General features: G+C 39.6%; 1 protein-coding gene across 1 annotated transcript in view; it reads right to left on the bottom strand.

Moving 5' to 3' along the window:
• The window catches only part of LOC137310536 (piezo-type mechanosensitive ion channel component 2), a 624,232-nt gene that overhangs the window by 95,623 nt on the left and 515,143 nt on the right, over positions 1–13,466 (bottom strand). The window contains exons 29-33 of the mRNA XM_067978307.1: positions 9,704–9,800; positions 8,638–8,803; positions 8,219–8,308; positions 7,941–8,065; positions 1,844–1,915 (exon numbers count right to left, since the gene is read on the bottom strand). Coding sequence (XP_067834408.1) covers positions 1,844–1,915; positions 7,941–8,065; positions 8,219–8,308; positions 8,638–8,803; positions 9,704–9,800 — 550 coding nt within the window. The remainder of the gene's footprint in view (positions 1–1,843; positions 1,916–7,940; positions 8,066–8,218; positions 8,309–8,637; positions 8,804–9,703; positions 9,801–13,466) is intronic.

Raw genomic sequence — 13,466 nt, 5'->3', positions numbered from 1 at the left:
CAGTGCATCAGCAGAGAACCTTGGTGCATGCACTCTCGCAGGACTGGTACAAACTCAGATCAGCAGATTGGTGAGGTCTGGCGTGCAGATTGGAGGATGTGAGATTTAGTAGTGTGCAACCTTTATTCGATGTTTTAACATAACTCATTAGTTTGTAAACATAGGGACGGGACCTGCATCTATGTTTTACGTGTGCGATGTCTGATCTCCGTTCAGATTCCGTGCGGATCCGTATCTTATATTTTGCCCGTAAGAGGTGCAGGCTGCCTTTAAGAGGTGCGAGCAACTCACGTGATATCTGGGCCCCCCTGCTGGTGAGAAATGAGAAGCTGGTGAGAACGATGCAGACAGGCCTAGCTGCTGCGCTACAATCAGGTAAATGACCAGGCAGCACAAATCTCACGTGCTGTCTGCATCGGAACCAACGAGCGTGGGTTAATCGCGCAGCACAATGCCCGCGCCCGGATTCGGGGGTTAACCAATTTAACCCCCTAAGTGCTGAATTGGAAGGGTTACTGAGACTAATAGTGTAAGGGAGCTGAAATTGCAGACACAGTTGAAATAACGGAGGGAGAAGATTTTCTCTTGTGCACAAGGTGCAAGAATATTGTTACCACATTTATAAAGAATGGCTTTATGGTTTTGCCACATCTGGTGCCCATAATGACTGAAATTAATCCTCCTGATAAGAAGCTCAGTAACTTCCCCAAGCCAGCCAATTGCTTTAAAACGTTAAATGGAATCATTTTTTTAAAAAAAATCAATAAATAGACAGAAAAAAATCAAACGGTTGTCAAAATGAATGACAAGCAGTCACAAAGGGGTCCTGATGGATCTACACACTCTATGAAAACTCACAGCACCCCAGAAATGACCTTAGCCTCTGAAATAACCAAATTGGTTTTGTGTCACACATTTAACAGATACCTCATTCCCTTGAATAGATCAAGACTTTCATTACTTTCATGCCTCATTTAATAACAGAGTCATAAAGGTAAAGGCCAACCTAAAAATATAAATAAAGGAGAAACAGGTTGTTTGATTGAGTCAAACAGCTGCAAGTAATGATTTCTTGCAGTCTGGCAGAACAGCATTGTTGTGTTTCATGTGTATATTAACATGTTGAAAACAATACTAATTAACACAGTTGACTTTACAGATCAGGAAACAACATCAGTAAAATTAAAATGCTGCGTTCTTCAGTAATCAGCCACTGATTTTCAGTTTCCATGTTGTGTCCACAATAGATAAATGAATGGCACAAAGGCCACTCACACATTGACTGTCATCTAATCATTAATACATGTGGTCTACTCCTCTTAACTTGAAGTTGCTTAATGCAAATGATCTGTTAATTAGAGTTTAAATCATACAAAAAGCCCTTGTGCTGTATTATTCAAATTGCTTAATTCGAACTACTGGATAATTCAAAATTTGTTCGGCAAAAAATGACTTTGAATTAACAGGAATAGACTGTAGTCAGTTACTTGAAGCACAGTGCAATGCAAAATGATTAGATGATTAAATTTAACATAAAGTAGTTTCACAATCAATTATGTTTTCAACATGGATCCTTACAATTATGGCGAGTTAGTGCAGAACGATCTATATGCACGTCAAATATCCATCCTTTGTTAAAACTGACCCATAAAGCCGGTCAAATTAACAACAGTGGGGCTAAAATAAATTCATGCTTTGAATCAAACTAGGATAGGCAATTAAAAAAAAACATTTTATTCGTTAACTTCTTTTAAAAGTAAAATAAAAAAATGCAATTGTCTATTCAAGGAAATCTGGTACATGATTAGCACACATAACTAACAGATGATTGAGGCAAACCTACTAGAAGCATGGTCAACCCAGGGCCGCCACCACTGCTTTTTTTTGCCCTTGGCTTTGTCTTTCTCTGGTTCTCCTAAAATAAAATAGGTCCAAATATTAATTATGTAAAACCAAAACAAAAAAATCAGGAGGGCATGTTCGATATCAATGGAGTTTTCAACTCATGAGGATTACAAATGGCGTAACATGTTAATGAGAAATCTATCCAAGAAAAAAAAACAATGCTTCAGTAATACATAGGTATCTTATTTTAATTATTGCATTTTATTTCATGATATCATTCCCTTAATATGTGAATTATTTTCCCGTGTTCCTCCCCATCTTCTCAACACCATTCCTTATTCTGAAACTAAGTGACAGACAGAATACTTGGCCATCTGCCTCTGATTTTTCATTTGGTTCTAGGTATCTGACAAGCACAGCAATCCATTATCCTGCTTAAGTGCTTCCAAACCAAACTACTGAAAAATCCATATAAGTCGAATTTATGTGTGCCAGTTATGGAGTGAACATATTCTCTCTGTAGAGACACATCTCTTTTACTTAAGCCCAATGAACATAGAAACAGATTGGCAAGACCCTCCAATGTGAGTAGGAATCTCTGGATTTTAACTAGCTAAAACTGTGCAGCTTACTGGCACAAAGCAGTGGTATATTTTCTGCTGCTTGTTCCCTTCAGGACAACTCTCCCCGGGAGGCTTTGGTTTGAATGGTTATCTGCGACCAAAGGGAGAAATTCCAGCTTTCAGTGACAAGTCTCCCTCTCCACGTCCCACCAGACAGCCCGCTCAGTTAGCTGATCAATCATCAACATTGTCTTGGAATAGTGTAGATCTTCTTGGCTCAGATATCAGATTATTGCAACAAAGGATTGATTCAGTTCCAATCTACCACCATCATCTTAGAGGCAAACTTGACTGAAAAGAGACCTCACTTACCCCTCACCCTCCTAAAGAGGATAACCACTAATTGGTCATCAATAATTCCTTATGATTATGCTACTAAGAGTTGCCCAGGAATAATGAATATTGACTTGTTCCTTTCCCCATAATAGTCCAGCTGAGATCAAGGACCTACTGTGCCAACACAATGCACCACTGGACTCCAAACTGACTTTTCCTTTTTTAAACCAATTAAACTAATGAACTGAGTCGCATAGCCAGAAAATACATTGAGACCAGCTCCTCCATCTGATTGCAAAGAGATGCATCTGTGTTTCATGGTGTCACAAAATAAATTAAACTAACACACACTTTAATGATCCTTCTGATACAATCATGTCCACTTAACACTGGTTTGACTTGGGAAATGTGTACTTTCTATCAGAAAGATAATCACAGCTAGAAATATGAGTTTTCTGCTCTAATAATTAAAAAAATTAAACAAAAAACACATGCACATTTTATGTGATTTACAAGTTTTCAAATGAGTTGCAACACTCCTTCCATAAAATAGGAAAAATTCTCTATCGTATCAGTGCATATTTATTATTGTTCTGTTATTATGCATCTTATATACCAAAATTATTTATTTTATCAATCCTGTTTTTAAAAACCTTTTAATAAGAGTCTGCTCATTCCTTTTTATCTTGTTAACAGAAACCTAAAGAGTAAACAAAAATAAATAAAATATGTCACTGAATTCACCATTGCTGATTCAACAATTTGGCATTGGTTCAACTAATTTCACCTCCAGACAAATGTGAATCCGAGCATCTTACTAAAATATAAGTTGTGCTAATATTATCCTAGTAATTACTGTTGGCATTTTGTATGACATTCCTCTACCCCCTAATTTAGCATTGACATTACCCATTTAAAATAAACAGGGTAATGCCTGTGTTAATTTAGCGGACAGGGGAATGTCATACAAACGTGTTAAGTATTTGTGCTCTGATATCACCAGCAGTAATTTCTAGTCTTTTGTTACTAATGCAGCATGTACTGACCAGAGCAACTTAGTAAAAATAGAAAACAAATAATCGAAAAAGAATTTCTATAATAATGTAAAGAAAAGTTTTTAACTGGATGCTTAATGACATTGGGACTAATAATGCTTGTTGCTTGTCTGCATGATTCAGAAAATGAGAATTGTTGTACTCCAGTTTGTTTGCCTGTATTTTTCTCTATCCCCAGTTCTCATGCTGGAATATGGTTTCAAAGATGGTTACTGCCCACCCCACCCAAGTGATCATTCTTCATGTCTGAGCCTGAATGGAAGTGGCAGCAGGCTATTCAATATTGGGGCTACCAACACATGGGTCCAACCCTATTCTCTTCTGGCATCCAGACACGCACACACTTTCAGCAAAGGTTAGTGATTCAGGGGGCAATTTTAACCTAACCCGCCCGTTGGGAAACTGAAGGGATCGGGTGCAATCCTGATTTTACACCCCAGCCGATTTTACTCTTCATAGAAGCCAATGGAGAGTAATTTTGGGCTGGGTGTAAAACCAATGTTCCACCCAATCCTGTGGGTTTCCCGCCTCGCAATTTAGGTTAAAATTACCCCCCTTAGGAGTGGGAATCCGAGTCAATTTTCCCTTCCTTATTCCGAGTGCTAAGGGCAAATACAGTGGCCTGTTACCCAGGCTGAAATTAATTAACTCAAAACAGAAAAAAAATTTGTTTGAAAAATTGTCAAGCATGATACTCATTTTGCTACAAGGAAACACAGATGAAAATTTGGTAAAAATATAAAAAATTGTTAATCATCTGGCACAGATGAAATTGAAGCGAAGGTGTATATATATCTCAACAAGAGTGGTGTTTAATCAAGGTGAATGATGTATCAACAAACAAAAGCACAAATTCTAATAATGTTGCATTGGGGAACTGACATTCTTACACAAGGCTCATAATTGATGTTGATCACAACTTTTCATGTTACAGAAATTATCAATTATCATGAATTATGCCAATAATTATTCTCAATACAAAATTACTGTGAACTAGTTATAACTATTATCATCGCAATGTATACTGAATCATTTATTTATCAGTAAATCCCTGCCAGAATTTTACATCTAAAATTATTATCCATCAAGCAACCTTGTGGCATAACAATTAACTAATATTCAACGTCACTTCAACAGAATTTAGTGAAGTGTTTACGGTTGGGAAACAATAGGTAAAAACGTATTACTATGAACACAGTGGGATAAGTATTTATTTGAAATCAATGGAATAAAAATCGGGCGTGTTCTATAATGGGTGAGCAATCTGTTCCACCAGATCACCAACCATGCCGTGAAGATGAAAATTTACCTGTTAGTCTGGAAAGGTGGTTATGAAAATTACTTACTTTTCGACATGTGGACTTGATCGCAGTAGAAGTGAATGCTTTCTGCAGATTTATTTTGTTTCTTTGTGAACTTTGCGAATATCAAGCTGAAGATGTTAATGCTGGGGAACGGAACACTTTCCCTTCGGGGTAACTAGTGTCAGCTTCCAGTATTGCCCAGATTGGCTATAAATGGTCAGATTCAGCGTAGGTCTCCAGCTTCTTTTCCCTAACAACATGGGGTCAATCTTTGCTACCGAGCGGTCGCGGGGTCAGTCGAAACGCACTCGCTGGTCTAAGTTTCAGGCCCAGGCTATTTTAAATCCCAGGCCACTTTTAAATGTCGGCGGTCCACTTCCCACTTGGAACGGGAAGGGTCTCGAGGGAGGGAAGGTGGCGTGTCCGGAGCAGGTGAGGTCGCAACTTTCCTTGTGGGGTCCGGGGAAGCACTTCCGCTCCTGCTGGCCTTACAACGGGAAGTTTTACACTTACCTTGAAGGGCCTCATCTGACTACAGACCAGCTGCACACCTGCTGCAACCTGGCGAGGAAGCTAGGGCAGATTCCTCCCTCAGGTCCCAGTTAAAATACAATCGGGGTCTTGTTGACGTAATAGGACTCCGATTTGCATAAATTCATGAGGCGCCTGCCTGCTTTAGGCGGCCACCTTATTCGCCTGCAGAACCCTGCGGGTTCAAATCAGAAATGGCACAAAAGGGTCGAGTTATGAGCGGGTAAGTAACCCACTCATTTTTAACTGCCCACCTCCCCAGTTTCCACTGGGCGGGGAGGATTAGAATCAACCCCCATATTTCAGGCCCACTCTCGGAAGAGCAAGCCCCACTGCATCAGTGTGACGTTTTTACATTTCCCACACCAGCTGTGCTGTCATGTTGCGAATGAGATTGACTATTTTAACAAATGGAGATTCTTTCTGTTTAACCAGCATTCACCACCTCTTGTACAGTCTGGTAATTAGTAGCATAACTTGGGATGAAATTCCTTTTTTGATGAAAATGAGAGAATGCCACTGTGATTAAGAATCCACGAACGAAATTTGAAGGGGGCTAATTTGCAGAGTTATGGTGAAAAGGCTGGGGTGTGGGACAGCTCTTTTAAAGGCACGACGGGCCAAATGGCCTCCTTCTGTACTGTAAAATTCCATGATTCTATGAAATTGTTTTGCAAAAATAGGTATTTGCCTCCTTTTCTTCAAAAAGAGTAATTTTGGGTCAAGTAGTATTTTTTTCATTGCAATTAAAGCCTATGGAGATGCATTATTGTACTTTGGATTACGGGAGTAAATGGAAGTAGAGGCCTGAGAATTACTTTAAGGTTACGTCCTTCTAACCTGAGGAAAATTAGTTCATCATTGCAACCCAAGGATTGCATGTATTAATCGTTAAACATGGTCACTCAGCTCTGTAAGAACTCTAGGGGTGGGGGGTGAAATTTATCTTTGGGCAGACTGCTTTACACACCGCCCCATTTTCCATTCCAATTGTAAAACGGGCTGCCGACTCAATATCTCCCCTTTTGCGACCCCGCCCAGGATAAGTTTCAATCCCTAGTACTTCATAATGTTAATTAACAACAGTCCATTTTATTACTTCATATCATGCAGAAGAATATTGGCCACTGACATCAATTACAATGCAACAGTAAAAAGCATTAACACATGCTAATGCTACAGGTGTGTATAATCCCCCTGGTAAAAATGAGACTGCATTGTTTAAATTTTGAGTTTTGTAAATGTTGCTCCAGGTATCACACGGGATTCAAATAACTGGGTCATAAATTTGCAGGACGTTGTGCTTTTAATAGAATTATAGTTGAATCACATTGAGAGAATATTTCTTCTGCTCACTATTAGTAATGAAATCATAATTACATGTATAAAGAATACATTTATGAAATTTCTGCAAATAGCTAGCAGAGGAAATCTTCCCCCAAAGGGGTCCATTTTAACTTGTTTCTTCTGCTGTTAATGGGGCAGTAAATGGCCTCCAAATGGGGTCGGTAACCTTACCGCCTCGTTAACCCCTACAATGTGGCTGGCGACATTTTGAAAGGGGCCTACTAAAAGGGCGCCCAAAGTGCCCGTCAGTTTGAGGCGGTAGGTCTCTTTTAATAAGCAAATCGGGGTCCTAGACATCGATTGCCATTGTAAGTTGGAATTAGTTGGAGCGTGCGCCTTGCGCGCTCCGAACGTTTCTACGGGCGGGAGCGCACCTCCAGGCCCCACCAAAATAATCTGGGCCGCTGCTCCCCCGGGACACCCCTATCCAGGATCGCGATCCCCCTCCCCCCAACCCAATAGTACTTACCTTGATGGTGGTCGAGGCACGCGACATTGACCAGCCTTAACCAGCGAGCTGCATCGGGTAGCCCATTTGGCACCCTGCAACTCGCCAGCCCGATGTAAGTGAGGCCTGTGCTCCAAATGGCAGGAGGAATGGGTGTCAATCACCGATGTCAGTGGCCAATGTGCTCTGCCAGTGGGTCGCCCAAAAGTCATACCCGTCCCCATTGTCTCCTTACTGGGAGTAAATCGGCACGGTACATCAGGATTTTACACTCAAATTAAGCTTGTGTTTGTTTAACTTCAACGGTGCTTTAAATAATTTGTTAATCTCTGTGCATTGGTGGCTCTATATTCTGTAATTTATTGATGAGATATTAAGGGTAAGACAACACTACTCATTCACAACTGTTGTGACCTGTAGTAGAATATAAATGATACTTGTCAACAATGGAATTAACAAGTGCATGCGACAAGTTTCATCTTATTGCTTCCTATAGCGTATGTTAAAATACCTTCATCATCATCATCATCTTCCTGCTTCACCTGAGAACCCTGTGCATCTGTTGACTGAGTCAAACTGAGCATTCTCTCTTTGCCTTTTTTATATTTTTGTTGTCTTGCTTTGATGCGATCCATCCTATTTAGGATAAGAGAAGAGTACACTTGTCTTTGTGTGTGAATGGCACATCACCAACCAATACATGAGCCAAAGGTTCTTAATCTTATCACACTCAACAGGAGGTCATGAAAAAGACATTCATGCAAATCATCACTTAGAGTTTGGTCCTACTGTCTCTTGAGCTGATCCATTGATGTCTTTTCCTCTTCGAGCCTAGCCTTCACAGCTTTTACAATTGTAGCTTGAAACAGCTCTGCACCTCTAAAATAGGACATAAAGCGTGCATAGTAAGTAAAATATATATATTTAAAATTATGTCTCAAGTTAAAGCTTGTTTAAATGAAAAGAAATGAGCTTTGCTGATGCAACAAACTTTTTGGCATTAACTAGTGTTCCATTTTCCCTAAAAATGAAGAGCAATTAACATTTACATTTTTGGGAGGATATTTGAACAGTTGGTTGAAGATGACTGAGAATTGATTAAAAAGTGACTACGTTAATGATCGTATTAACTTTATATTGATTCAATAAATTAATAATGTATCATGGATTCTTCTATTTACGTAAAGAATTATTCATTTTCAACCCACCTCGATGCAAGGATTTGAGCAGATTTTATGTCAGCCACTACATGCAAGAAATAGTAACTCATGAAAACTCTCCGCTGTAGCAATAGAAAGGAGAAGCATATACTGTCCCATATAATGCCTGCTTCACCACTGGGCAATGGGCATATGTCAACGTTCTCAGGAAGGGCTAGGGAAAAAAATACTATTTCAACACGGCAATAAATCAAAATTCATCAACCTTAGAAATGATCACCTTTCTATTATTGCTAAATCTTTTACACATTTCTTGAATTTCACCAACAACCCTTTATTATTTGGTAAAATGTTAACACTTCAGGTATGTGTGGCTACGCTGTATATTTAGGTAATATTTTAACTCTCACTTTTATTGAGCTGAGGGATAACAATACTAGTAATGGAAATTCTTTCCAATTTTGCACTTATTAACAACATCAAGTCAGGTACAGCATGGCATGAATATACAGTAGATCTCATCTAATAGTGACAAGTACCAGGTCATATACCAATATGAACATCAATGCTTTTTTTTAAAAAAAACAAAATTTCAAAATAAATGGTTAATTGTAGCAACAATTTTCTATAAGAGAGTGATAAATATGTGGAATGCACTACCAAAAAATGTGCTGGGATAAGGGAATGTGACAGAGTTCAAAAAGGAACTCGAAAAGTTCCTGTCAGCAAATAGGATTCAGGGTTATTAGATTTAGCAATGCGTCGATGTAAGCTTATTGGAAGCTGATTGAAGTAGGGTAAATGGATTAATGAGCTATTCCTGCCTAAAACTGAAACTATTCACTTGACAACCCCATACACAATTTTATGTAATTTTAGAAGTGAGTTTTCAAGATTTTATGTACAGATATCTATTTTGTGAATCCATTGTACACTTTGCAAAGTGTTTGTAAATAATGTACGCGACAGGACAGAATTCTAAGTGATCATATATGCTTCATTGGAAATATTTATCTCAACTTGTCTGGTTTGTGGTACATCCAAAACTTTTTGGAGAATATATGTCTTTGGTGCAAATGTTTTTGTACAATAAAAGGCTAAATACATTACTTACGGCCGTCATAGCCCCTAACAGTACAGACGAGACCAAATGTTTGGATTAACCAACAGCTCTTGAGAATTAAAGAATTGATGTAGGCACATGCTCCTATCTGTAATAGAAGCACATATGCATGTATACATTTTTATAAACAAAAAGTAATGTTGATTTCTTTCTCCTTGTTTTGTTACTTAGGGTACATAAGGATGGAATGGTTTCAACAACTTTAAATATATTGTTAGATGGTATCAAACCACTAAACAGAAGACAAAGATTTGATTAACATAACATTAATTTCTGTGTATTGCATTTTTAACTCCCATATTCAGCCCTAGAGATAACTAACTTTCATGAAATACAATTCCACGGCACCACTTTTTCCATATATGAGTATACCAGATCAGAGACGTAACCACTTATTAATTTTTGGGAGGGGGACATCAGGTAAGGGGCAGAGGGGGCCGCACTAAACATAACCCATGTCAAAAAAATTTGGATGGTGATATGTTGACCACTTGACAATCCCATAGCCCTCAATGACATCGTAACATTACAATACAGTGCATTTCATCAATTTGATCATAGAATCATAAGAACATACGACCCCTCGAGTCTGCTCCGCCATTCAATAAGATCATGGCTCATCTTCTACCTCAACTCCACTTTCCTGCCCTATCCCCATATCCCTTGATTCCTTTGAATCATACCGCACAGGAGGCCATTCAACCCATCGTGCCTGTGCCAGCTCTTTAAAAGAGTTATTCAATTAGTCCCATTCCCCTGCTCTTTCCTCATAGGCCTGCAAATTTTTCCTTTTCAAGTATTTTTCCAATTTCCTTTTGAATGTCACCATTGAATCTGCTTCCACCACCCTTTCAGACAGTGCATTTCAGATCATAATAACTCGCTGCGGAAAAAAAATTCTCCTCATCTCCCCTCTGGTTCTTTTGCCAATTATCTTAAATCTGAGTCCTCTGATTACTGGCCCTTGCCAGTGGAAACAGTTTCTCTTCATTTACTCTATCAAAACCCTTGACGGTAAGTTTTTCATTACTTAAACACTACCATCTATTTTAATTTAATTTTTAAATACATTTTTCAGGAGGTTATATACAGATATGTGACTATCTGATACCTTTGTGAATTGTGTACACTTTCACAGTGCTTACAGTAGAACTAATTGGTATATTAGATTTGTTGTCATAGCTATGCATGCCCTGGGAACAAAGCCTATTTAAAGATTAAATCCATTGGTCTTGGTTCTTGGGCACTGGTTGGATTTAAGGGAATGAGAAATCTTGTCTACTTTAACTAGCAGTACTTTTTGTTGGAGTTGATGTAATTTTGAACTATTTAATCTTCTATGGTATTATTCACAGACAAAAACAAAAAGAAATGTTTCTCTGTTTTCATCTGTCTTTCTACTTGTCTCCCACTCTACAATTCTTCCTGTCTCCTTTTCTTTGCCTTTCTGTCTGTCTTCCAATCATTTACTCATTTCTTTTCTCTCTGTTGCCTCTTACATTTTCTCTCATGATCATTTCTGTATCTCTGTCTCCAATGCTATTAGCTTTCTATTTATCTGTACAAATAGTTGTCATCCTCCTACCTATCTAACTATGTATTTATAAACCTGTGTGTGAATATATTGATCTGTTCACTTCTCTATTCATTGTTCCATTAAAATATGTTTGTATATACAGCATGTGCAAAAGTGTGTTGTGTGTTGCTTTTCTATTGATTGATATTTATATATATATGCAGTATAGCAATAATTTTACAAACTAACCCACCAGGAGTACACATTGGGAATTTGGGCATGGGGAGCATCAGAATTTTTCCATTCATTCATTTTAATTTGAATGGATGGAAAGTCCTCGCTGACCTGTGTGCCTGAATTCCTGATGTTTGCTCTCAATGGGTGAAGCTCTGCATTGGGAGCATGAATTTATTCTTACCCTTAACCTTATCTGTACGTATGTATGTGTATAATATATGTGAGCAAGAAGTGAATCTGGCAAGGCCAAGGAGTGAGGCCTGCTACCTGGAGGGAATGAGGGGAAAGACTAGGCACCGGGTCCTGCTGCTTGGGACTAGGAGAGAGCAACAATTGACCAAGAGGCCTCGAGGCAGTGGGCAGGCCGGCTACAGAGTATGTTTGCATGAATTGACCTGTAATAACCATGTAAACAATATTGCATTACAACAATAACTTGCACTTTTATAGCGCCTTTAACCTGGCAAAGTGTCACAAGACATTTAACATTGTGGGTGGAAATGGGGGAACTGACACAGAACTGGAGCTCGGAGAAAATACTCTCCACTTGCCTGGATGGGTATAGCTGCAACAACAATCAAGGAACTTGACTACATCCAGGACAAAGCAGTCCACTTGATTGGCACCTCATCCACCAGCCTAAACATCCACCTTGTCCACCACTGGCGTACCATAGCTACAGTGTGTACTGTCTACAGGATGCACTGCAGCAAGTCGCCAAGGCTTCTTCGGCAGCACCTTCCAAACCTGTGACCTCTACCACCTAGAAGGATGAGGGCAGCAGGTGCATGGGAACAACACCACCTGCACGTTCCCCTCCAAGTTACACACCATCCTGATATGAACATATATCACCATTCATTTATCACCGCTGGGTTAAAACACTGGAGCTCCTTATCTAACAGCACTGTGGGAGCACCTTCACCACACGGACTGCAGTGGTTCAAGAAGGCCTTCTCAAGAGTAACTAGGGATGGGCAATAAATGCTGGCCTTGCCAGCAACAACCATATCCAGGGAATGAATTTAAAAAAAGATTTGAGGGAAGTGATTGAAGTTCTTCAGATTGTTCAATTATCATGAATGAGGAAAAAACCCTATAAAGCTGAATGTTAGTCTGCAAAAATGTTGCTTGCAGTTTTTGCTGAATATCTCAGAGCTATAGGGGCTCATTTTACAAGTCTGTTAGGGACCCTTACCTACCAGAAATTTGGGCCAACACTGCCCATGATTGTCCAACCAATAAAATTAATCAATTTTCCCCCTAATTTTCCACCCTTATTTTTCCTTTCTCAAGGCTGGTGGATGTGTTTCTGTGACTAGATGGAGCTCCCAGATACCTTGGCCAAGTGTGAGGTGGACAGTGAGTGTCTGTGGGCTATTCAAATATGCAGGTATCACAGCCAAGCTTGGGCCTCTCCTCACCAGATGCCCAAACGCAAGCACTTTGATCAGGCGTCAATAGACAGCACTCAGGAACAAGAACGTGAGATAATTTTTTGCTCTTCCTCAGCCCAGGAATACTTAGACTAACTGCATTACCTCAAATGGGACCATGACTGCGATAGGCTAACCGAGCACGGACGAAGGATAGAACCTTCTGGGCTGTTATGGTTTGGTGCCATACCATCTTGTGGTTTCACAGAGTGGAGCGTTTTGGCTGTGAATTTCCTCAAAGCTGCTCCTGCTCCGCTTTCATAATTTCGCCAAAATGCCACGGAAACCCCGCAAATGGGGTTGCCGCCACACTTCTGACAGCAGCAGCTTCGGCCCCTATAAGTTTATGGAGTTATAAGGGTAAATTGGCAATCCTGTTCTCTCAGTGTGCAGCCACACTTGCAGGGTGTGCGGGTCAGGGAATTGGGACTACATGTTCTTTGCAAGAGGGGCTCCCCACTGGAGCATGGAATTACTCCCTATGATTTACTGGATTGTTGTTTCAGTTTTCAGCATATCCTTGTCATTATTATCCATTATCTAATATTACAATGAACTGGTCAGG

Source organism: Heptranchias perlo, chromosome 3, assembly GCF_035084215.1.
Source record: "Heptranchias perlo isolate sHepPer1 chromosome 3, sHepPer1.hap1, whole genome shotgun sequence".
Lineage (NCBI taxonomy): Eukaryota > Metazoa > Chordata > Chondrichthyes > Hexanchiformes > Hexanchidae > Heptranchias > Heptranchias perlo.
This window is presented reverse-complemented; position numbering and strand designations above follow the sequence as displayed.